Here is a 24,763-nt window from a genome sequence, read left to right as displayed (position 1 = left end):
GGTTCAAATATACCACACCAAAATACTCTTTCATCTTATGGCTTGCTATGAAAGGAAGAATGACAACAGGGGATCGCATGAGAAACTGGAATGGTGGAGCTAACATAAATGTATCTTGCGTTCTATGTAACGAGCCACTAGAAACAGTTGAGCATCTCTTCTTTGAGTGCAGTTATTCTGCAGAGATTTGGGAAACTTTGATGAAGGGGGTTCTACTAGATAAGACTACAGTAAAATGGGAGGAGTTGATGAGAATAATGAGAGACAGTTCAAATGGGAAGATGAAACAGTTCATCATTAAGTATGTGTTTCAAACTTCAGTATATATGATATGGAGGGAGAGGAACAGAAGAAGGCATGGAGAGAAGGCCTCGACAACGAGTTTGTTAATAAAGCTCATTGATAAAAATTTGCGGAACAAGCTTACACTTGTGCAGAGGAAGGGAGATATGGATATTGGGAAGGGGATGATCTATTGGTTTAGCACAAGATAGTTAAAAAGTTGTTCTGTTTGAAGTTTTAAGCTTGTTTTAAAATTTGGATGAGGTTACACTTGATGTACAAAGGTCTTTTTCTTTTGAATTAAATTTAACATCAATTCAAAAAAAAAAAAAAAAAAAAAAAAAAGAGCACCCACAATGGGGATGATGATGAATCCTTAGCGCTAATTCTTAGGGTAGTTTTAATTAAATATGATTAATTTTCGTAATAGAGCTAAGGATTGGTCCGTCGGGAAGGGATTTAAGGATCAAATCCTTAACGACGTGGCAAGGCGTGAGTGGTCCGGTTGTTTCGCGTGTGAAAAAAAAATTCACTCTCTTTATCACGAAAAAAAAAATCGAGAGCAAGACGAAAAAGACGAAGAGGAAGGAGATCTTAGGGACCTTGGTATGAATGGGTTTTCTGTGATCGGACACAGAGGAAATGGTATGAATGTGTTGCAATCTTCTGATCGGAGAACCAGAGGGTTATAAAGAAAACTATATCCTCTCTTTCAATTCCGCAGCCAAGTTTCCGATCGATTTCATTGAGTTCGACGTTCAGGTTGGTTTCTTCTCCACCTCTGTTAGATTAGGTTAATCTTTCATGGTTTTGTTTTTTTTTGATAAGGGTTAGATTTGTGTGGAAGAAGATTCTGATTTTTGAATCTTTATTTTTTTTTGTTTCTCCTGGGGATGGATGCTATCTATAGTTTCTTAGAATAGATATGAACATATGAACAAGAAGATTCAAGAAAGAGAGATGGCCATGAAAAGTGAATCCAAGAGCTTTGTGTGTGGTTGTTTCTGTTTTGGTAGGTGACAGAAGATGATTTTCCAGTCATTTTCCACGATCATTTTCCACGATCATTTTTGTATTTATCGTGTTCAGGGTGTCGTTAATGAGAGTAGAGTGACTGACTTGAGCCTTTCTGAGTTTCTCCTCTATGGACCTCAGAACGAAGCAGGAAGCAAGAGGAGATAGCCAACTGCGTTGAGCACTGCAGTGTTCCCGTTGTCAAAATACCTGGCTTTGGATCGGTCTGATTGCTCTGCAGCTGTCTGGTCAAGAACGGGAAGCTTGACAGTTGCATCAAGTTGTTTGACCAGATGAAGCGCGATGGTCTTAAACCAGATGTTGTTACCTATAATACGGTATGTCATTCTTATATGCCCAAATGCAACATCTTGTTTTTGTATAGGTTCTATAATATGTTTTTTTTTCCTTCTTTGATGTCTATTAGCTGCTTGCAGGTTTCATCAAGGTGAAAAATGGGTTCCCTAAGGCTATGGAACTCGTTGGAGAGCTGCCACAGTTAAGTAACATCTTATTTGGTTCTTGGTTCCTGGGAGATTATGTGGCACTTCACTGATATCGTCTTTGATATGTAAAGTGGTGGATGCTGTTTCAATTGTGGGGGAGTACCTGAAGGCAGAGCCTTGGTTGAAGATTCTCTATGATCATCTTGGGTACTTCTCTTGTGTCAAAAATCTGAAACCCTTAGATAATCAAAATCATACGTCCTTGCAAAGTGTTCATTATGTTTGGTTTTATCTTGCAGTCTGGAGTTTGTTGACCCAACGATAAAAGAAACCAATACAGAGAATCTTCCAAATGCAAATGAGAATATGATGGAATGCTCAAATTCATTACAGGTGTGTGTATGCTTCATTGCAAAATCTGTAGTTAAGGATTCTATAATAAGTAATACCATTGGACACAAAATATAAACTACAATCCTTCACTATTTAAAAAGTAAAGAAAAACAAAATAAATTAGTTTTATATTGTTAAGGACTCCAGTGGTGGGTAACACCATTGGAGATGGTCTAATACAAGTACCGAAAGCCTAGGAGAACCGTTGCTGGATGATGTAAGAGTTCTGTTGTTTTTTTATTCTCTTCTCTTACAATCGATCTATCCAGTATCCACCTCAAATAAAATAGTGTTTTGTCCAAATTGTGTTGATTGACTCAGATGATAAACTAGAAAAATTTCCTCGGTTTTGATCCTAAGTATAATACACAAAAATCAAAATGACTCAAATGTTATATGATATTTATACTTCTAGAGTTAAATAGTCTAAAATTAAGGTTTAGATCTGAGGAGTGAAGTTTTGAAGTGGTTTTAAGATATTCTTTTTAAAATTAATATTTAAAAAATTAAAATAATAATTTTAAAATAGTATCAAAAAGAATTTTGGATTTCAAATTTGAATTTCGAAAAAAAACATTTGAAAAATATATTTTGAATTGAAAAACGTATTCTCGAAAGTAATATTAAAAATTATTTATTTAAATAATTATTTATAGTTATATATACGTTTTGAGTGAAGTATTTTTGGTCATTTTTGTTTGTGTGCTATTTTGGTCATAAAAATTCAGTTTTGGAGTTTTTAAGGAGACGTTGTTTAAAAAAAAAAGAAGAAGTTTTTAAGGAGATTTGCAAGATAAACTAATGCTGTCTACTTAAAAAAGAGTGCTCTCGTCTGTTTTGTTTGTCGTTAACGTTAGTTTACAAACAACTACGACGATCGATAATATAATACTCTTCCTTTTGCTATCACAAATGACGAAAAACGTTAAAAAAATATATAGTCAATGCAAAAGTTTGATATATATAGTGGTTAATAGCTACTGATAATCAAGTGTTAACAAACAACCTTCAACATTAACCTTAAAAAAACAAGGGTGAAATATATTAATAAGATTTTTAGTCCTAAGTTGGTGTGTTGAAGGAAAATTCAAAAGAAATGGAACTAGAAACTGAAAAAGCGGACAAGCAGATTGCAACAGTTTCGCATGTGGCTCGACATATGGTCGGAGACAACAGTGACACTGGTCAGAGTGTAAAGGAAGAGGTGAAGAAGCAGTTTTGGCTCTCTGCTCCACTCATCGGTGTGAGCCTCCTCCAGTACTCTCTCCAAGTCATCTCCGTCATGTTCGTTGGCCATCTCGGCTCACTTCCTCTCTCCGCTGCCTCCATAGCCACCTCATTTGCCTCAGTCACCGGCTTCACTTTCCTGGTTCTTCTCTCTCTCTCTCTCTCTCTTCATAATTGCTTTGATCTCTACACCATGGATTGGCTTTTTGATTAGATTTTTCAAACAGATGGGCACAGCGAGTGCGTTGGAAACACTTTGTGGCCAATCATACGGAGCAAAGATGTATGGAAAGCTAGGCATCTACATGCAGAGAGCCATGTTTGTTCTGCTCATACTCTCCATTCCTCTGTCGATCATTTGGTCATACACTGAGAACATCCTAGTCTATGTCCACCAAGACAAATCCATCTCTAAGCTTGCAGGCTCATACGCTCAATACATGATCCCAAGCATCTTCGCTTACGCGCTTCTTCAATGCCTAAACAGGTTCTTGCAAACGCAGAACAACGTGTTCCCTGTATTTGTATGCTCTGGAATCACTACTTGTCTTCACGTGCTTCTCTGTTGGGTCTTGGTCTTGAAGTCTGGTCTAGGACACAAGGGAGCTGCTCTTGCTATCTCGGTCTCTTATTGGCTCAACGTCATTCTTCTCTCGTGTTACGTTAAGTTCTCAGCTTCTTGCTCACAAACATGGACCGGTTTCTCCATAGAGGCTCTTAGCCACATCCCTGCTTTTATGAAGCTTGGTTTCCCTTCCGCAGTTATGGTCTGGTACATTGTCCTTACTCTAATGATATATTTAGTACATGTTGGTTGTATATTGTTTATAGTGTCATGAGACTGAGGTGTGAACATGGTTGATAGCTTAGAGCTATGGTCGTTCGAGCTTCTGGTACTCTTGTCAGGTCTACTTCCTAATCCGGTTTTAGAAACTTCAACTCTTTCAATCTGGTAAGACTAGATTATTTGTACATTCTATCTTTGTTATTTTGATACAAAATTATTGTTTCTATTAATTTCTACAAATTCTCAGCCTTAATACTTCATTAACGCTCTGGATGATACCAGTTGGCCTTGGTGGCACTGCAAGGTAAGTACACAAATAACCTGAAAAAAATGAGGATCCAAACTCAGTAATGTTGGTAACACTGTTTTTTTTCTCGGTCACTAGCACGAGGATCTCGAATGAGCTAGGAGCAGGGAATCCAAAAGAGCAAAGCTGGCTGTACGTGTTGTTGTAGCTATAGTAATCGTAGAGGGTATTATGATGGGATCAATTTTGTTAGGGGTACGGAATAAACTGGGATATGCTTTCAGCAGCGATCCAAAAGTCATCAGTTATGTAGCATCAATGATACCAATTGTAGCAGCAGGCAACTTCTTGGACGGATTCCAATGCGTTCTGTCAGGTTCTTCCATCAATAAAACAAAAAGATAAAGTTTGTGAGAGTAACAACTATTTGCATGTTGAAACTTGAAACCTAGTTGTATGTTTTTTTTTTATTACAGGAGTTGCTAGAGGGTGTGGATGGCAGAAGATTGGAGCTTGTGTGAATCTCGGCTCATATTATCTAGTTGGAGTTCCGTTGGGGTTATTACTAGGTTTCCATTTACATCTTGGTGGTCGGGTAAGATCAAACAAGAATACTCAAGAGATTCTTAATCTTACAAGTTACAACCAATGGTGGATCTAGAAAACTATTTTGTGAGAGGCAAATCATACATGAACATAAAATATAAATGAATTGTGGATATATTATAGAAATTAAAAATTTGTTAGTCACAATTCCTTGGCTCACCTACATCCTCTACTGGTTACAGCATCATGATATCAGAATAGAGGTGCATAGTATAATATATTAATATCACTTGCTTTTATTTTTAGGGGCTTTGGCTGGGAATTGTAACGGCTTTAATTGTTCAAGTGCTGTCTCTTTCCACCATCACATTAGTTACAAACTGGGATAAAGAGGTAATCAGAAGTCTGCTGTGTTATCTAGTTTTGGTTCAAGGATCTCGTTTTATGTAATTTCTATCTCTGCTATTTTGAAAGGCCAAGAAAGCTAAAGACAGAGTCGGATCTTCGGATAATGAGGTTAGAGAAGCTGAAGCCTCAATCCTATAGCAGTGGCTCACTCAGGAATACTTCGGTCTTTTTTGCATCGTCCTGTTTTCAAATTGCATCTTCTCGGTGAGCTTGAAGCTTTCCACATGCTTTTGGTAATGTAGTATTCATGGTAGAAGAAACTTATACCGAGTAGAGAGTAAGTTTTTGGCAATAATTGAACATGCATTTTACCAACAAGAAAAAAGCAATTGAACCTTCATTACTAAATATACCAGTGAATGGCAAAATAAATAAATAAATATTAGCAAGAAGGCAGCAACATGGAGTGCCATGATTCATATGATACGGGTTACAATGCAAATCCAATTGTAAATTACTACAAGTAGATTATAAACTCAGGAGACAATGCAATATCCATTGTAAAAATATTTTTTTGTTTGAATCAATTTAACATTTTAAAAAAAAAGAAGAATATATAATCGGGTTGGCATTGGTATCATTTACTGATTTATTCACACCAATTTGGATTATATTTTTCCATTTATAGTAAAATCAAGGCATATCATAAATTATGCAGATTAATTGAAAAAGTGCTTACAGTTATTGAAATTTTATTGTAACAAAATATAGTTTCTCTCTTTCAGCTTAATTATCGTTTTATTTTTTTATTATAAAATAAGTGTTATTTTAATATATCAATGCAAAATTTGTTAATACTATGTTACAATTTATTTTTCTATTAATTAAAATATGATTAGATGTATAAATAATGATGTTTATTTAGAAAAATACAAAATTAAATATTTTTAAAATTTGTACAAAATTAAATTTGCACAAATCTAAAATGAAAAATAAAATGAGAAGTATGGAATATATCATGTAGCTGTTGGAGTTTGACAATGATTCAAAAGCGTCGGTAATACTGATTCATATCAAATTATCAATATTATCAAGAAACTAAAATTCTGATGGATTTCTAAACGATAATGATAGTCTCACACGTCTCACTCCCAAGTCTTTATCAATCATAAATTGTAGTACAGTTTAATTTCTTTAGTGGTGAAACAACTCGTAAATATGGTTATGTCCAGCCATGTTTTTCTACATTGAGATCTGTGCGCACCATCCTGCTGCTTTAAATTGGGAGTGCAAATTACCTGAATACAATTAGTGTCCTGCGCCCATATGTGGACTTGTATCTACTCCATTCCTTCCAATTTAATATTTTTAGACAATTAGAGTATATATAGACAAATAGCATTAAATGTCTTCAAAACATTATGAATGGAAATATTGTTTTAGGTGATAATCTTTGCTATTCCTAGAGGAAACCCCTTTGCTTGAATTCTTTTGTTTCTCTGCTTATCTGCTTATTAACATATACCAAAACTGATAGATTGTGTTAAGGTTATGAAATTTCACTTATGTAACTATAAAGTAGGAGTAAAAAACTAAAACTATTAAAGGGTAAACGTAAAACCTGACAATGTCTTAGATTTTTCTGAATTCTGAAGCAAGAAGATGCTTATTTTACGGACATGCGGCAAAAGGTAGTTGTTTGTTTTACTCTCATTTACTACCTGGGTGTTGTGTAAAAATCATATATTTTTAATTTGAGAAAATACATTTTCTACGGAATGAATATAAGATTCATTTTTAAAAGATTTTATTAATAATGAAGATGTAAACATCATAAACTGTGTTTTTGTGCATATCTCTTTGAATCTACACTCAAAAGTTTGACATAATCAGGATATGTAAAAAATCGAAAGTATGATGTGTTATGAGGTTGCACAGAAAAAAAAGATGTGTTATGAAAACGTATTGCATCTACATTGACTAATCATAGTTGAACATAAGCTAAAATATATATATCGAGTTGAGCTAGTTGACTTACATTGAGACCCCATGATCCATATGATATGGTTCGTCGGATTATCCAACTTATCCAACTTATCGGATCGGGTTGGCCAGCACCATCTTGGCGCCTGCATCTAAGTATTTATGTTGTCAATCGAACACTTCTCATCATTTTTATTTTATTTTTGGTAATGAACTGACAAGACAAACGGCGTGTCTCTATCCATATTTGTTCCTTTTTAATATATGTGGCTCGACAATCCTAACTAGACTGAGGTTATAACTAAGACGTTGCTATCGAGCTAAGAGACTGAATCGCTGGTTTGTGTACATTAACATGAGATAACATTGGGTCATTATTTGAGTTTTTCATTTGACTCCATATTTTTTACAGTGGCTTTATGACTCGTAAATGATTCTCAACAATGCTTGTGGCCTACAACCATCAATATAAATTGCACCTCTTGATATATATTTTTTCTTAACTTTTTTTTTTCTTTTTTAAATTATACAGAGGTATCATATCCCCACATAAGTGGTCCAGACTAGTCACGTATTGCCACATGTCGGTTATCTGTCCCTGGCGATGCCAAAATGTTAATTTTCCAGTGGGCGGGATTAACATTTCGGCGGGATTAACATTTCGGCATAAAAGTTAATATTCAGTGTGTAGCAAAATGTTGATTGAAATCATCATTAACGAATTACGCATCTAAATTATGCATTCGCCTTTTAATAAATCGCTAGTCCAAAAGCTAAACAACCTTCCTTACTAAATGAAGCAAAGCTGAACATGAAAAACATCCGAATTACATTTGAAGGTAAAAATAAAACTTGGATATGTCGTCGCTATCAGATAAAAACTTTCACGTGCTTGCTTATTACATTCATTGCGTGAGAACGGTCTCTCTATCTCTCTTCTTCTTACTCCTCTCTATAAATGCAATACGAGCCAGAACGAACAAACACCACACTAAGAGTTCAAAGACAAAACAGGGGAAACATATCACTAAAATGTATTCCCCACTGACTAACGTAAAAATAGTTTTCAAATACCTCACGACCCATCACTTGAAGTTGTGTTTCCTCCCATTGTCGGTTGCTATAGCCATGCAAGCTTCTCGTCTTTCCACACAAGATCTCCACAGCTTTTACCTCTACCTAGAAAAAAACTCCGCATCCCTAACCATATTCTCCGTCTCTCTGATTCTCGGTTGGACGCTTTACATTATGAACCGACCTAAACCCGTTTACCTCGTTGACTTCAGCTGCTACCTCCCACCGTCTCATCTCAAAGCCAGCGTCGAGAAGATCATGAACCACGTAAGAGTTGTACGTGAATCAGGCAAATGGGGGAAGTCAGACGAGAACGATTACTTGATGGACTTCGTGACCAAGATTCTAGAACGTTCCGGTCTAGGCCAAGAGACCTACGTACCGGAAGGTCTTCATTGCTTGCCGATAGAGCAAACCATGGTCGGGTCACGTAAAGAGACTCGAGAAGTTATATTAGGAGCGGTCGATAATCTTTTCCGCAACACGGGAATCAGCCCGAGCGATATAGGTATCTTGGTGGTGAACTCTAGCACTTTCAATCCAACTCCTTCGTTATCAACTATCATAGTGAACAGGTATAAACTTAGAGAAAACATAAAGAGCTTGAATCTTGGAGGGATGGGATGTAGTGCTGGCGTCATAGCCATAGATGTCGCTAAGAGTTTGTTACAAGTTCATAGAAACACGTATGCTCTTGTGGTCAGCACCGAGAACATCACTCAGAACTTGTACTCAGGTAACAACAAATCAATGTTGGTTACAAACTGTTTGTTCCGGGTAGGTGGGGCTGCGGTTTTGCTTTCTAACCTTTCTAAAGACCGAAAACGCGCGAAGTACAAGCTTGTCCACACGGTGAGGGTCCATACGGGTGCAGATGACCGATCCTATGGATGCGCGACACAAGAAGAAGATGAGGACGGTTTAGTCGGAGTCACCTTGTCAAAAGATCTACCTATGGTAGCTGCAAGAACCTTAAAGATCAACATCGCAACGTTAGGTCCACTGGTTCTTCCCATAAGCGAGAAGCTTATCTTCTTTGTTACATTCCTTAGAAAGAAGTTTCTCAACCCCAAGATGAAGCACTACATGCCGGATTTCAAGCTTGCGTTCGAGCATTTCTGTATCCATGCGGGTGGCAGAGCGCTTATAGACGAGCTGGAGAAGAATCTCCATCTCTCTCCGTTGCATGTGGAAGCATCGAGAATGACGCTGCATAGGTTTGGTAACACGTCGTCGAGTTCTATTTGGTACGAGTTGGCTTACACGGAAGCGAAAGGAAGGATGAAGAAAGGAGATAGGACTTGGCAGATAGCGTTGGGGTCAGGATTTAAGTGCAATAGTTGTGTTTGGGTGGCACTTCGTAACGTTAAGGCTTCTGCTAATAATCCTTGGGAAGACTGTCTGCATAAATATCCAGTTGAGATCGATATATGATTCAAGAGTATGGCCAACTCTATATAATTTTTTTTGCTCTTTTTTTTCTTTCTAATGTGGTGATGTTTCCTTTCCTCTCGTGAACGAATAAGTATTAATAAGTTTTTTTCTTAATATCAAATATGCAGATAGGGCAAAAATACCAGAACTTTTATTTAATAATAATGCTCAAAATTCTGAAATACAAAAATACTACAATTTTACATTAAGAAAGAGTTCTTAAAATCCAGTATACTAGATTTTTTACCCGCACATGCGGACATAATCTTATTATGAATATTTATTAGCTTACATTTTATTAATTTAAATATTCTTGAATACTTTAAATCAAACATCAAATTATTTATATATAATCAAGTTTTTCAATATTATAAATATGTTTATTATGTGTTTAAAATTTTAAAACACTCACATATTAGAATTTTTTAAAAAATATCTTTATTCAAATATTTTTGTTTGATTAGTATTTAATTATATACTGTTTATATCATAATGTTATAAATTTTATAATATAAATATTATTTCCAGATAATAACACAATATATATAAGAATTATCTTAAGTTTTAAATATGTTTTTATTTTCGGAAATTTATTATTATTTCCAGATAATAACACAATATATATAAAAATTATCTTAAGTTTTAGATATATTTTTTATTTTGGAAATTTATTATATTAATTTATAATCATTTACATAATATAATAGATAAATATAATATTATTAATATTAAATTCGTTTTTAGTTAAATAATCATTTATATATATAAATATATTCATTAAAGGTAAAATCGATATTAACCGTTCTAACTTTTAACGTGAGAGTTCCGTTGTGAAAAATCACTCCGCAAATAATAGTACAGATACACATATCATTTATTTATTTTATGTTAGATCATAATACATAGATGACAGTGATATATATATTTTTGTTTCAAAAAGAATATTTGTGAAGGTTTCTAATGCAAATTTAAATATTAATATTTATTTTCCTCTTTTGAATATATATTAAATAAGAATATAATAGTATTATATTTTGCATTTTTTAATTTTTAAATGTCTTTTTTTTAAATGTGTCAAATTCATTTTTTTTTTTTGCGAAACGGATAAAATATAGAGATTCTACTGAGTAAACCAAAACCAGAGAACAGTGGTCCGGTTTAGACCAAACGGTTTATTACATAGAAACTTGAGAAATAAAAAAAGGACACAAAAAAAGGATAAAGCAAAACCTCTCGGTCTTCCAACTCCACCACCACACAGACACAACACAACACCCAACGACGAAAGACGACAATGGCACTTTCTTCTGGTACCTTCTCTACCTTCCTCCGCGTCGATACGGCGCCGTTCCGGAGCTCTCCGTCTCTCCTTATCTCCTCTCGTCCGGCTAACATGCGCATGGTGCGAGCCGTAACCTCCGCGACGGCGGCGGCGTCGTCCTCCGAGCCGTCGTCAACCACCAAGACGAGGGAGCCACGTGGAATAATGAAGCCTCGTCCGGTGACACCGGAGATGCAGGACGTTGTAGGCGAGTCGGTGATACCTCGCACGCAGGCTCTCAAGCGTATCTGGGCTTACATCAAGGAACACGACCTTCAAGTAATATACTCTGTTTCTATTGAAAGGCTTTACCTTTCTCGTAGACTAATCCCAGATAATTGCTTATTGATTCAAAAGAGACGGCCTTTTTTTAAGAATTTGGATGAGGCTTTCTTGCAAAAGTTTGAAACTTCTTTGGAGCTTAGTAAAACCTTTTTAACAGCTTATGTTGACTAGGCTCTGTTTTATCCTCCTCTATGTTGTGTTGATAGTGACTTCAATTGATATATGTATGACCAAATATCCCTTTTGATTCCTTACTTTGTCATGTTTGGTAGGTTTGATCATCATATGACCTGTCTAATGACTATTTGAGTTCGGTCTAGTTGTAACAAATGTGGATTTTCACGTTTTGCTTTAGCTCACCTTAAGAAAGTTTTTCATGTTCGTTGTTTGTGTTTTTTTTAGTAGTGATAACTTTTCAACATAATGAACAGATTTTTTTACAACAAGTCAGTTCATATTCTATCTTTTTGTGTTAAATTTGGTAGTGACTTAAAATGAGAGTAATGTTGTTCTTTCTACAGGATCCACGAAACAAGAAGGTTATAATCTGCGACGAGAAGCTGAAGAAGATATTTGATGGCAAAGACAGTGTCGGTTTCTTGGAGATTGCTAAGCTCATCGGCCCTCACTTCCTCTGAATGGAATTGAAATGAAATTTGGCAGAAAAGAGAAAAAATAGACGATCGATCATTGCGTATGTTTTTTTTGGGTGAGCTATCAAGGCAGATTACATGTTAGTTAAATGTTAGGGGGGTTTAAAGAAGTTTTATTCAACCAAGTTAAGTAGTTAAGCCTTTGGAGTGTCTCCTTGCTTTCCATTGCAGTTTTAAATATGTTTTTTTTCTTGTCTTAGGACATGGACAACTCTTTTAATGAATCGGTCGGTTGTGTTCTCTACATCGTTTCTCTCGTGTAATTTGTTGCGGTTGTTTTTTGCTTATATACATGCGAGACATGGACCCATGGTCATTCAAGTTTAGTCTGTTAACAAAGCGTAAAGTTCATGGAGAACTATCCAACAAAGTATGGCATGTCCAATATTCCATATTAATTCTGAGACCATTCGCAAGGAAAAGAAGATGCTTCGTCTCCAATCTTGTAATCGTCGTCTCTTCCCCGCCAAAAACAGGTTCACTCAAGTCTCAATCAGCCTCAGCTCACGCTCCTGTGCTGCTCATCTCCCTATCTCGCTATCTAAACAAAACTACATAAATGACGAATTGTGACAGATAGGGGAGAATTGTGATAGATAGGGGGGAGCTCACCGAGACTAGAGAAGCTCAATGGCTTGTTCCAACAAGAAAGGGATTGTGCAAGTAACAAGTCCTTGGTTTCTGTGAGGTTGTTCACTAGACTTATGCTATTAACGACACTCAGCTCGCAGCGCTAAAGATCCAATGTTAAACGAGAAACTGGGATACATGATTAATTAATCCAAAGATGAATGAAGGTGGTTTGTGCTAGCATATAATTGATGTACAGCTTTGTTGTCACTATATATTTTTTCATTGATTCTGTGTACATAACAACAAAAGTTATTTGCACAATTTTATGTGCTAGTTGAGGAAATGATTTAGTGGGAATAAATATGAAGATAGGTGTATATATATCGCACAAGAAAAAGTGGCCATAGTGCGATGCTAGTCCTGTTTTTCAGGGTCATTGATGTTCTTTGCCATTAAAATGTGTACAGTGGTAGAAAAAGAAATGTACATTATGGAAATTTTCTGATTATTAGATTGTGTGGTAGATCTAGTTCACACGGATCTATTCATTCATCCATTACAAAATTTCATGTTACGCAACTCTGTAATGTATGAAGCAATAATTCCCTCTTTCGGTAATTAAAAATAAAAATAGATCAAACCTAAAAAGCAAGTTAGCAATATTTCAATAAACATCATAACGAAGGTTTATATAAAATAGAGATAAAAACACTCAACACACCTTTTCTTCTCTTAAATTGTTTTGGAAAAAACAAACTGGCATTTACCAGTTAAATATATATATGAAGTTATGATCAACCAATACAAATAACGAAAAAAAAAAATCAATTTGCTTTGGGGAAAAGATTACTGAACAAAAAATTATTTTTACAGAAACAAAAAAAAAATCACGTAACTTGTGGAAGCAAGGCAGCGCGTCAAAAAAGCACGTGACGTAGCGTATCGGTGGTTATTTCCACGAAAACCCAATAGTTATCTGACGCGTGTACTTTTGGTTTCCTTCCTTCACTCCCTCCTAACAAGACCATCCGAATTTTCAGGTATTGCTAATTACCAATTTACCATTATTATGTTATCTAATCTTCGACGTAATACTGTTTTTTTTTTTGTATCACCGACATGAGAATGTTGAAAGCGTACCTTTTTTTACTGAAAGAATGTTAGAAGTGTACTCAGAAGTAATAAATACAATTTATCTTTTCTAAAGTTAATAAGATAGTATAACTTCCACATTACATTCTTTTACGAAAAAAGTATCTCCATTTTTTTTGTAAGAAGGTATAACTTTAAGGGAGAGAGGTATAAATTAACTTAGCTTATGCTTTTTACCGTCAAAATTATATAAGAAAGTTTTTTTTTTTTTTTTTTTTTTTTTTTTGTCACGAATATATAAGAAAGTTAATGAACGTTTTTACTAGATGAACTTAATTTTTTTATAAAGGTTAAATAAAAATGTTAATGGTATTTTGGTAAAATGTCCAAGAGAGATAGCTGTCTGATGACTTGTTCACCAAGTTGGTATCGGCAAGTATAAAAAGGGAAGCTGGTGAGGAAACAAATTTGTTGTTTTTAAGACGCTTTGGGCGGAAAGAGATAGAAAAAGAGAGAGGCTCCAAGGTTTCGTTTCTGCTGCAACACCACTGATTAATTAAGGTAATGCTTAGCTAATGTGTTAATCTAATCTCTTTCAATCTTTACATCATCAATTCATCATTTAGTACTTCGTGCAAGCAAGTCCTATATCAACTAAGATTCACCCATCACCGTGGTAGTACATAGTCATTCAGTCCTTTCTGAAGTTAAATTGGTTAAGATGAAAAGGTGTTAATGGAAAAAATAAGATGAATGAGCTATAAACGAATAGAGTGTGAAAAAATCTATTTTACATTTTGTTTTTGCATATAATAGTAGATATATTTTTATTTGAGCGACATGTTTATGTCATTATTTTCAAATGGTATGATTATAGAAAAGTTATAGATGATTGATGCTATATTCTACCATATTTTAGTCCTTACTCTAACTAGAAAACTTAGCAACATACAGGTTTTGATGCTTTTTAAATTTTACAAAATCATCTGCAGAATTAGTTAATGGATATTTCAGCTGTGGTTACAATACTCAGGCAGCACTGCTTGTTCATTATATTATTCCTCTAATATCTGCGAATGAAGAAGATATGAATCTACATTTGAATTTCTAATTTTTTATATTTTGGTAGAAAATTGGAAATTTTTATCCTAAAAAAAAAAAAAAAAAAGTGGAAGCTTGTTGGACAATCTTCCGGAAACGATATCATATCACCATTAATCATGTACAGTTATTTTATCAATTGCTATATTGCTAAAAAGAACATCACCCAAAAAAAGAAGTGAAAATCATATGAACGCAAATAAAGTAGCATAGAAAGTTATTTTGGCCGACAGTTTCTTCACACAAGTATTTTTATCTCGTCTACTATGGTTTGGTTAGCTTAAGTTTTTGATACTCAACCCATTAGCCATTACATGCATTTTACTTAAGCATGGACTATGATTTGAAGCATATCTATTAGTACACACATATAGTATATATCTAGCAAGAGACAAACAGATATGGGGCGGCTTTTTTTTTTGTTCAACACAAATATGGGGCGGCTTACATCCCCTGGCTGCATGGAAATAAAATATCTATTACAGTAGATTACATCTAGCATATAAATCAAGTCAACACAAAATTAAATGCAAGACTTAACGTGTACGTGCTTAATAATGCACATAACAGTCCGCGTAGGGCCATATATAGTTTAATCATCATAATCCAGATCTTCCTATCGGAAGAACAATTATAGTTAAACTCTATATGCATTATTATATTAGTTAAAACTAACAAGATAATGAGTTAATTATGCATCATGTATCTGTTTGTGACCAAAGCATAACAACTAAAACAGTACGTAACCTTTTGTCAACCATCGCGTAACACACCATACATGATTTACACGTGGTATATAGAAATTGCGTGATATTTACATTACATGTAAACGCATAGGAATGATTGCGTAGGCAAGAAGGCGGCTAAGTAGAGAGAGAGAGAGAGAGAGAGAGAGAGAGAGAGAGAGAGAGAGAGAGTAAACGTTTGCTTCTCGCATTATACAATGCCCTAATTCTCATTATCATCATGCGTGCAAGCCATTTTTCATTTCCTTTAACGATTCTCATTCTTACTCTCTTCAAGCTTCTTCTTTCTTCTTTCTTAATTATTTTCTCCTTTATTCCCGGAAAATTATCTCTGTTGTTGTTCTCTCTGATAAGCCCGACCAAGTCTATCCTCTTTTTCACTAATCATTTCCCTTACAACTTCTTTCATTAATCTCCCTTTAAAACCAAACCTTTTGTTTCAGTTTACAGATTCTTCAATCTCTCTACGTTCATTTCCATGTTAAAGAACTTTTCTATTCATATTTTCAGATAATTATTTGAGTTCCAAGAGAAAGAAGATGGGAAACCAAACAAGCAAGAAGTCACGTGATACATCGTCTAAGACCACCACAACGACGAGCATGCACTACACAACGGAGCTGAGATCGTACGAGGCTGCTTGTAAAGCAGACACGGAGCTACAGTCTTTCGACACGTGCATGCAGGCACGGACAAGTCACGTGATAAGCACGCTAGCCACCGGTGTTGAGGTTCGAGCGCTCTCGTTCGATTCCCTCAAAGAAGTCACCGAGTGTTTGCTTGAGATGAATCAAGAAGTGGTGAAAGTGATTTTGGATTGTAAGAAAGATATATGGAAGAATCAAGAACTGTTTGAGCTCGTTGAAGATTACTTTGAGAATAGCTTGAAGACTCTTGACTTCTGTGCTGCTTTGGAGAAAGGTTTGAGAAAGGCACGTGATAGTCAGCTTTTGATTCTTGTTGCTCTTCAGCAGTTTGAAGACGAGAGCCTCGCTGAAGGTTTGTTAAACAATTTTCATTTTCTATGGGTCTATAAAAATAAACTAAAATCTTTAAATTTAAAAGTACTATCTCTGTTCTGTTAGAATATTTTTTTAAAAAAAATACTTTGCAGATAGTTATTACAAACGTATTATTTTTTAATTATCAGTTTTCAATAAATTTAAACAAATAATTATTTAATAAATTCAATTTCTTTTGAAAATTTATGATTTTCCACTATTAACTAACAAAAATAATAGAAATACTAAAAAAAACATTTTTTGTGAAAAATATGTTTTTTTAAATATCTATCATATTATAAACTAGAGAGAATTTTATTCTTTTGTCCTATTATTCTAGTTTTCATTACACATCTGGAACATTGATTTTAGTTGTGGTAATAACTTATCTTTTGTTGGTTTGCAGGTGGGAATGGATTCGAGAAGACACTTGAAGAGCTGAAGAATTTCAAAGAGGCAGAGTCTCCTTTCAATGAAGACTTCTTCAAGCTGTTCCAATCTGTCTACAAACACCAGATTCTGATGCTTGAGAAGCTGCAAAATCGCAAGAACAAGCTTGACAAGAAGCTCAAATCCATCCACACATGGAGAAAACTCTCCAACATCATCTTCGTGGCTACATTCGCCACTGTACTCATCTGCTCAGTCGTGGCTGCGGCCATGGCGGCTCCTCCCGTGGCTGCGGCTCTGGCTGCAGCTACAGCTATACCGCTGGGATCAATGGGGAAATGGGTTGATTCCCTGTGGAAAAACTATGAGAATGCACTCAAGGGACAGAAAGAGGTGATCAGCTCCATGCAGGCAGGGACGTATGTGGCGGTTAAGGACTTGGATAACATCAGGGTTCTGATTGAACGGTTGGAGATTGAGATCAAGGGGATGGTGATGTGTGCGGAGTTCGCTGTGGAGCATGAAGCAGTGAAGATTGGGATTGATGAGATTAAGAAGAAGCTGGAGGTGTTTAAGAAGAATGTGGAGGAGTTGGGGGTTCAAGCTGATTTGTGTAGCAGAGATATCAGAAGGGCAAGGACGGTGATACTGCAGAGGATCATCAAGCATCCCAACCATGCTAGTAGCAGCACCTGAAAACACACAAGCAAACACAAAAGGAACTCGGTTGTTCTCTTCAGCTTGGTGCTGCAAATAATGATATGTTTGAAGACTCTCTATAAAGAATAGTACAGATTCTTTCTTGAGTTTATTCTCAATGTTTAATAGCTCAACTGCTGCATTTCTGTATTCTTTGATTATTGAAAACAATGAAAATATAAGTATTCTTTTCACGTCTGGAATATATTATAAATCACAATCTTATATGGAACAAGTTAAAAAACTAAGCTACAGAGAGTGTAATGAATCACTTATTTTACAACTGGCTGAGGTCTAATGGATTCTCCATGCACTGTCTCAAAATGGACTCTGCCCTTTTTTGGAGAAAAGAAAAATTGAACTTTTTTGAAGGTGAATTTTGATGATCTCATTACATTTGTGAGTTGAAACACTGGTTCCAGTCTCGTTCCTTCATCTGAATCTTCTCAGTCATCAGAAGATTGTTCTGTTCTCCTCTGTTTCAAACTAGGATTCTCTTGAGAACTATAGTTTAGTGAATCGCTTCTGGCAGCACAGTTGAATGAGGAGGTTTCTTCACAGAAACGTCCCAGAAAAGGAGATTTCATAAACAGCAACGTTACTTTGTTGGACTTGAACTTGCCAGCTGATTTCATGGACCAAAACTGAACTGAAAGCTCAACTCAAATCCTTTTTCTTGTACAAATGATGTCATAGGAGGATAGGTTTGCTTATAAATCTCCTTCAAGATTCAGTAGTAGCTGACTATTTGACTATATATCTCCTTGTTCTAGACTTCTAATACATAGATCTCTTGTACTTACCTCTTGCTGCCATTGAGATGTAAGCTTGCAAATCAATAAAATGATTTATTAGTCGTTATTTTAATAGATCAGCGTTAACTGGTTCATAATAAATAAGCTATTGTCATTTTTTTCCCATCAATTCAAATTTTGGAAGCAACATAATCAGTCAGAAACGTTTGGATCAAGTAATACAACTTTTGGTTATAGATTGGAGTCCCATCATGGGACTAAAAGAGGTTTAACATTGATTCAAGTTTCCATTCTTTGATAAGAACTTATAAGAATCAAAATAGAGGGAACAATTGTTTTTTTACTACTGGAAATAGCAGGTTCACCAAAGTTTTGATCAACATGAGATTTAAGGTGATGGATGACTAGTACACTTTGAATTTGAAAACTACTATATCCACACACAAAAAAACTTGTTTAGGAAGAACAAAATAGCGATTTGCTATGTAAAAAAGGCACTACAATGGAGATAAGCATAAATAGTTAGCAATTAACAAATAGTGGAAGTATGCCTAAAATCATTTGCCTAATATTATCAAGTGGTTTATAATAGTCTTTTGATATAAATATATTTTTGATCATAATTTGATATTTATATGGATATATATATCAAAGTGTTGTGGCCTTGTGGGACAAGGACAACAAATGCTTGACAATATGGTACATTCATTTAATTATCTTTTAACTAAAGAAGAAGATATTTTTAGGCAGTAAAGCTGTGTGAAATGAGCTATGGAGGAGAATCAGGAGATTTAACTTATCTTTAGGCTTGCGTGCCTAATATTCCAATGTATCTACAACCTCAGATGCATTCTACAAAGAATGTTCTCATTCAATGTAACATCGTACATGTATTTAGATATACTTTTCGAAAAATATCATAGAAGCTTCATCTAGTAACAAACACGTGTGAAGCACCCCTCCACATATCACATTATGATCATCAGTCTTGATATTTCGTTTGTGTATATAAGTTTGCATTAATAAAATCATCTAAACAAATCCCTCAAGATGCTCTAGACCCTTCAATTTCCCGTCAAAATCTCTATCCGTCTTTTGCCAACCAAAATCTACAAACAAAAACACACATCATCCCTCAACTTTCTTATTCATAGCAACCACAGCCCTAAAATAAAATCTCCCTAAACAAAAAAAAGAAGAGAATTTATCATTATTCTATAACCTTCTTTCTTTTTAAAAAAACATTTGACTTTTTTGACAAAGATTTGAAGAACGAGATGAGGAATGAAACGGGTGGTACCATGGTCGTGGATCTCCAAGCCGATCCATATACCACTAATCACCATCCCCACGATCTTCGTGACAATGGTCGCAAACCGAGGTCTAAATTCGGCGATGTCTTGAAAACTGACCACGACGGAATATCCTCTCCCGAAGATCCCATCATTAGTGACACCAACCTAACTCACCAGCGGTTTAGCAGCGTTTCATCATCGATCATAAGCATCGGTCCGAACAGCGGAGAAGGTTCACCTTGCGTAATGTCGCCTTGGGCCCGTGTGTCGCCAGCATGGGCTTCAGATTTTAATGATGAAGACAATGCTTTAGAGACTAATGGTCTCATTGGTTCTATTGTACGTGAAGAAGGGCATATATACTCGTTAGCCGCAACTGGTGACCTTCTCTACACGGGCTCGGACTCTAAGAACGTTAGGGTTTGGAAGAATTTGAAAGATTACGCCGGGTTTAAATCGAGTAGTGGGCTCATTAAGGCTATTGTGATATGTGGATACCGGGTCTTTACCGGGCACCAGGATGGTAAGATCCGGATATGGAAAATCTCTACAAGAACGCCGGGTAAATACAGACGGGTTGGAACATTGCCTACGTTTAAATCGAGGGTCAAGACCTCCGTGAACCCTAAGTATATCATGGAGGGACGCCGCAATAAAAACTCTAAGAAAACGAAGCATAAGGACGCCGTGTCGAGTCTTAGCATGGACGTGGAGCTTGGTTTGTTGTACTCCAGTTCGTGGGATAGGACGATCAAAGTGTGGAGAATCTCGGACTCGAAATGTTTGGAATGTATACAAGCGCATGATGACGCGATAAACTCGGTGATGTTCGGTTTCGATGACTTGGTGTTCACGGGATCTGCGGACGGTACGGTTAAAGTGTGGAGACGTGAGATGCAAGTCAAAGGAACGAGGCATGAGTTGGATCAAGTTTTGCTCAAGCAAGAAAACGCGGTCACCGCATTGGCCGTGAAACCAAAGTCTTCGATTGTTTATTCCGGTTCGTCAGATGGGTTAGTGAACTATTGGGAGCGTTCGAAGGGTATATTCGTCGGTGGAATACTCAAAGGGCACAAATCCGCCGTGTTATGTCTAACTGTAGCGGGGAACTTGTTATTGAGTGGTGCTGCTGACAAGAACATATGTGTCTGGAGGCGAGACCCGTCCGATGGGTCTCATAACTGTGTGTCTGTTTTGACGGGGCACATGGGACCGGTCAAGTGTCTAGCCGTGGAGGAGGAACACGCTTACCGTAAAGGAGCGAATACGTCTGCAGATACTGAGGGAGATAGGAAGTGGATTATATATAGTGGAAGTTTGGACAAGTCGGTGAAAGTGTGGCGCGTGTCGGATAGGATGGGGACGTGGAGGGAGGTGGACGAGCCATCAGCATCTTCAGGGCGGAAGAGTTCTCTGTCTCCGCACGAAGGGAGTAGCGCGTGGGGTTCATGTAATTTGGAATAAAAAGGAGTGGATCGGAGTATAGTGTGATTATGTATAAGAAAATGTTCCATCGTGTCACGACCGGGAAAGAGTGCAATATCATGACCTAGTCAACGAAGAAGTCGTTTGAGCTAATTATAGGGAGTCAAAAATCTGGTTGATGGTTTCCACGTAATGAGTAGTTTTACTTCTTCTTTTTTTTTTCTTTACTCCAAAGAAAATGTTTTCAAAACGAAAGTATACATATTACCTTTTCCCTAAATTTGTTAAATATAAAACAAGACTGAATCAAACATGTGTGTTCTATATATATCGTGGTTGCAACTTTATACTTTTGAATTTTTTTGAGACGTGGTTTTTATTTTGGTTAGGGTTTATCTTTTCTAAATTTCATTCAGGAATAGTGGTTTCTTGAGAAGCTATATGCTTTTCTTTTTCTTTTTGCCAACCAGGTCTTGATAACTTAAACATGTCGTAAGAGGCTGTTGGAAAATCTTTCTTTCAGTTTTCTTTTCTCTTTGTGCTTGCTTTTGGAGAACAAATATAAAATGTCACCAAGCAAACCAAGTTCAAGGCATCGGGGAATATCAAAAATATCGTCTCGCTAACATGCTAAAATTCAAACATCAATACCTTTTTCTCACTAAATCATATTAACAATCTGAATATTTTAAAATTAACATGTAAGCAGCTATCACCACGTAATTATATCCACCGAAAGTCGTTGGAATCAGTCAAATTACTAATCAGTGAATTTGCAATTACCATTTAGCCATTTAGACATAATCATTTGATATATATACATCACATAAAGTTTATATCGTGGTTAAAAAATCAAACTACAGCAATTATTGGAAAACAAAACATAATTCATAATTATGAAACTAATAATTTCCTACTCAATCAATCACTCAACTAAACCAAAACACAATTCCACACCCAAATAATTCATATTGTAATTAATAAAGATCCGGTTTCCTAAGAACCGCGTAACTCCGGTTATATTCGAACATGATGGTTGTTAGAAACTAATCCGGTTTTTACGAAAGTACCCTCTCTTTGACCCTTTCGCTCCATCATTTTCAACTCCAAACCCGCGTTGATTCCCGGAAAATAACATTCAACTTCTTTTTTTTTTCATACAGAGAAAATTAAAACAAAGAGAAAAGTCTTCATCTTTTGTCTCTTACTAGTTAGAGAGAGAGAAGACGATCCAAACCATCTCTCTTCTTTTTGTTCTTCACTCCTGCAACTTTCCATCAAAAAGATTGGAACTTTGTCCCTGTCTTTTAAGCTTAAAGGAGCTTTTATGTAATCAATTCGATTATCTTTCTTCTTCCTCACGCGATTTGGGTCTTTTTATTACCTTAATTCTTTGTGAATTCAATAGTTTCCGGTTTAGGAAAGTTCAGAATTAGGTCTTTGGTTGTGTTTGTGCTGAATTTGGTAAGAAGATGGCTGCTATTGTAAGAAAGGTTTCACCTTTACCACTACCAACAATCCCTAAAAGAGATTATGATGATGACGACGATGATGAGTTTGGTTATAGTTTTCAGACTGATATTTCATTCGCCGACGAGTACACAGGTCCTTGTATCGCTAACGTGCCGCGAGCTAACCCTCTCGAAGTCGATGAGATTCCCACGGCTCATCCTGTTTCCTCTGTTTCGTTGTCTAGTGGTCTCTCTCACATCCCTGTGGTCCAACCACTCGTTAGTAGAGTTACCAAGAAACCACCTGAAGCTAGTCCTAGCGTGGTTTTGAGACCCCATCATGTGGTTTCTGGCTCTTCTTCATCATCATCAGCGGAAGATGATTTACCATTATCACCATCACCATCATCATCAGTATCATCTGGAGAAGTAAGAGAGGATACGTTAGATGAAGTGGAGGTGGATGTTGCAAATGCAAACCGTGTGAGATTCCTTGTACCGAGCCAAGGCAGCGAATGTGACGAAAGCTCTTACCTTTCTGATGAGGAGAGTGTAGCTACTGCGACCCCTAGAGCCGAGAGGAAAGGCAAAAAAGGGTCGTGTTACCGTTGCCTGACGGGGAACAGGTTTACGGAGAAGGAACTCTGCATCGTCTGCGACGCAAAGTACTGTTCCAACTGCGTGAGGAGAGCGATGGGTGCGATGCCTGAAGGGAGAAAGTGCGTGGCTTGCATCGGTCACAGAGTCTCTGAGAAGTCCAACAGAAAGAGTCTCGGAAAGTGTTCGAGAATGCTGAAGCGGGTTCTCACTGATTCGGAGCTTCAGAAGGTTATGCATGATGAGGTCACCTGCAAGGCGAATCAGTTGTATGCACGGCTTGTCTCTGTCAATGGTAGGCCGTTGAGTGAAGAAGAGCTTGAGAGGTTGCAGACTTGTCCGAATCCACCTAAGAAGCTTAAACCTGGAGAACTATTGGTATGATAAGCTTTCTGGGTATTGGGGAAAGGGTAGGAGAGAAGCCTTGCCAGATTATAAGTCATAACATGAACATAGGAGTGGCCATCATGGAGCATGCAAGCAATGGTGACACTGAGATTTTCATTAATAACCGGGAAATAACCAAGACAGAGCTCATGATGCTCAAGGTACCTTAAAGAGTTTTAGTGTTATTGTTCGTTTTCCTCTGATTTGTAATGTGTTAATAATGACTTAACCCTCTTTGCTTTGAGATTGTAGATGGTAGGGGTGCAATGTGAAGGAAAAGCCTCATTTTTTGGTTGATGCAGATGGAGCTTACCAAAGAAGAAGGTCAGAACCGTGTCATAGGAAACATTTGGAATAAGGTATTAGACTTTCCCCAGCACAATGGCTTGCTTGCTTCGGTTAATATATATAAAATACGGGTTTAAGGGATTGTAAATGATGATTCATTTGTTTCTTTGTTTTTCTTCATTAACAGAAAAGAGCTAGGCTTGCTTGTGCTGTGCTCTCTCTACCATTTCATTCAACAACTTCGTCTGCAGTAGAACCAACTGATGAACCCATCTATAACCCTAAAATGCTTACAAGCTTCTTCTCATCGGGTAACGAGAAATGTGGGCGCCACTACCATTTACAAAACAAGTGAGCTTATTCATCTTTAACCACCCCCACATATATGTAGTAGAGAATCTTGGTAATTGACTTTCTTTTGTTTTTCAGGCACGGTCTCTCTACGAAGTCCGTTCACTGCAGACGAGCGAAAGAATCAAGTTCATAATCCAAACTAACCTCTACGCTTATCTCGCAAACGGTTCTCGAGCACACTATGAGAAGAATAAATGAACGGAAGGTGAGACCAGCTCAATGAGTCCGAGACTTAAACATTTTTCAGATGGCTTCTGAAAGAAAAGGAAACAGGAAACCTCAAGATCTTTCAGCGTCAAGCCGAGAGAACGCTCAAACCGTTGCGGATCTATGGAGAGTACCAGCCATTCAAGCTACTTACAAAAGGATTCGAGATACACTTCCTAGAAACGCTGTTATTCTTGGAGAGTAAGATGCTTTCTTTTGTTCTGTAACCTAAACTTGTTTAGAGGACTAAACCTGTTTCTCTACTTATGCTCAGATTCTTGAGATCTCGAGATCAGAATACGATCCTTCTGATATGGACATATTGAAAGCGGAGGGACTCTCTTCTATGGATGGACTTTCTT

At 36.5% G+C, this 24,763-nt stretch overlaps 4 protein-coding genes and 2 pseudogenes across 4 annotated transcripts; all 6 read left to right on the top strand.

Annotated features, from left to right (window-relative positions):
* Window positions 1-615: 615 nt before the first annotated feature.
* LOC108851415 (protein DETOXIFICATION 17-like) lies at window positions 616-5,700 on the top strand (annotated as a pseudogene).
* A 2,546-nt stretch (window positions 5,701-8,246) lies between these two features.
* On the top strand, window positions 8,247-9,895 carry LOC108851420 (3-ketoacyl-CoA synthase 16). The gene has a single exon (XM_018624847.2). It carries the CDS (start codon window positions 8,306-8,308, stop codon window positions 9,779-9,781), a length of 1,476 nt encoding a protein of 491 aa, XP_018480349.1. The 5' UTR covers window positions 8,247-8,305; the 3' UTR covers window positions 9,782-9,895.
* Window positions 9,896-11,003: 1,108 nt separating this feature from the next.
* Window positions 11,004-12,284, top strand: LOC108851428 (upstream activation factor subunit UAF30). Its single transcript, XM_018624860.2, has 2 exons — window positions 11,004-11,381; window positions 11,909-12,284. The coding sequence occupies exons 1-2, from the start codon at window positions 11,076-11,078 to the stop codon at window positions 12,023-12,025; spliced, it is 423 nt and encodes a 140-aa protein (XP_018480362.1). The 5' UTR covers window positions 11,004-11,075; the 3' UTR covers window positions 12,026-12,284.
* A 1,910-nt stretch (window positions 12,285-14,194) lies between these two features.
* Window positions 14,195-17,836, top strand: LOC108851422 (UPF0496 protein At4g34320). Its single transcript, XM_018624850.2, has 3 exons — window positions 14,195-14,266; window positions 16,063-16,551; window positions 16,960-17,836. The coding sequence occupies exons 2-3, from the start codon at window positions 16,092-16,094 to the stop codon at window positions 17,637-17,639; spliced, it is 1,140 nt and encodes a 379-aa protein (XP_018480352.1). The 5' UTR covers window positions 14,195-14,266; window positions 16,063-16,091; the 3' UTR covers window positions 17,640-17,836.
* A 1,622-nt stretch (window positions 17,837-19,458) lies between these two features.
* LOC108851419 (protein JINGUBANG-like) lies at window positions 19,459-21,297 on the top strand. Its single transcript, XM_018624846.2, has one exon. The coding sequence runs from the start codon at window positions 19,675-19,677 to the stop codon at window positions 21,154-21,156; it is 1,482 nt and encodes a 493-aa protein (XP_018480348.1). The 5' UTR covers window positions 19,459-19,674; the 3' UTR covers window positions 21,157-21,297.
* Window positions 21,298-22,266: 969 nt separating this feature from the next.
* On the top strand, window positions 22,267-24,759 carry LOC108851413 (extra-large guanine nucleotide-binding protein 2-like; annotated as a pseudogene).
* Window positions 24,760-24,763: the final 4 nt, after the last annotated feature.

The sequence above is a fragment of the Raphanus sativus genome, unplaced genomic scaffold (assembly GCF_000801105.2).
Source record: "Raphanus sativus cultivar WK10039 unplaced genomic scaffold, ASM80110v3 Scaffold0888, whole genome shotgun sequence".
Lineage (NCBI taxonomy): Eukaryota > Viridiplantae > Streptophyta > Magnoliopsida > Brassicales > Brassicaceae > Raphanus > Raphanus sativus.
Note: the sequence above shows the minus strand (reverse complement) of the source record. Positions and strands in the feature narration are given on the sequence as shown.

What these genes read in the sequence shown, in the direction of transcription:
- LOC108851420 (XM_018624847.2), top strand. Translation starts at nt 8,306, where the DNA reads ATGTATTCCCCACTGACTAACGTAAAAATAGTTTTCAAATACCTCACG.
- LOC108851428 (XM_018624860.2), top strand. Translation starts at nt 11,076, where the DNA reads ATGGCACTTTCTTCTGGTACCTTCTCTACCTTCCTCCGCGTCGATACG. An exon ending in TCAAGGAACACGACCTTCAA is followed by an intron (nt 11,382 to 11,908) that starts GTAATATACTCT and finishes TTCTTTCTACAG; the next exon opens with GATCCACGAAACAAGAAGGT.
- LOC108851422 (XM_018624850.2), top strand. Translation starts at nt 16,092, where the DNA reads ATGGGAAACCAAACAAGCAAGAAGTCACGTGATACATCGTCTAAGACC. An exon ending in AGACGAGAGCCTCGCTGAAG is followed by an intron (nt 16,552 to 16,959) that starts GTTTGTTAAACA and finishes GTTGGTTTGCAG; the next exon opens with GTGGGAATGGATTCGAGAAG.
- LOC108851419 (XM_018624846.2), top strand. Translation starts at nt 19,675, where the DNA reads ATGAGGAATGAAACGGGTGGTACCATGGTCGTGGATCTCCAAGCCGAT.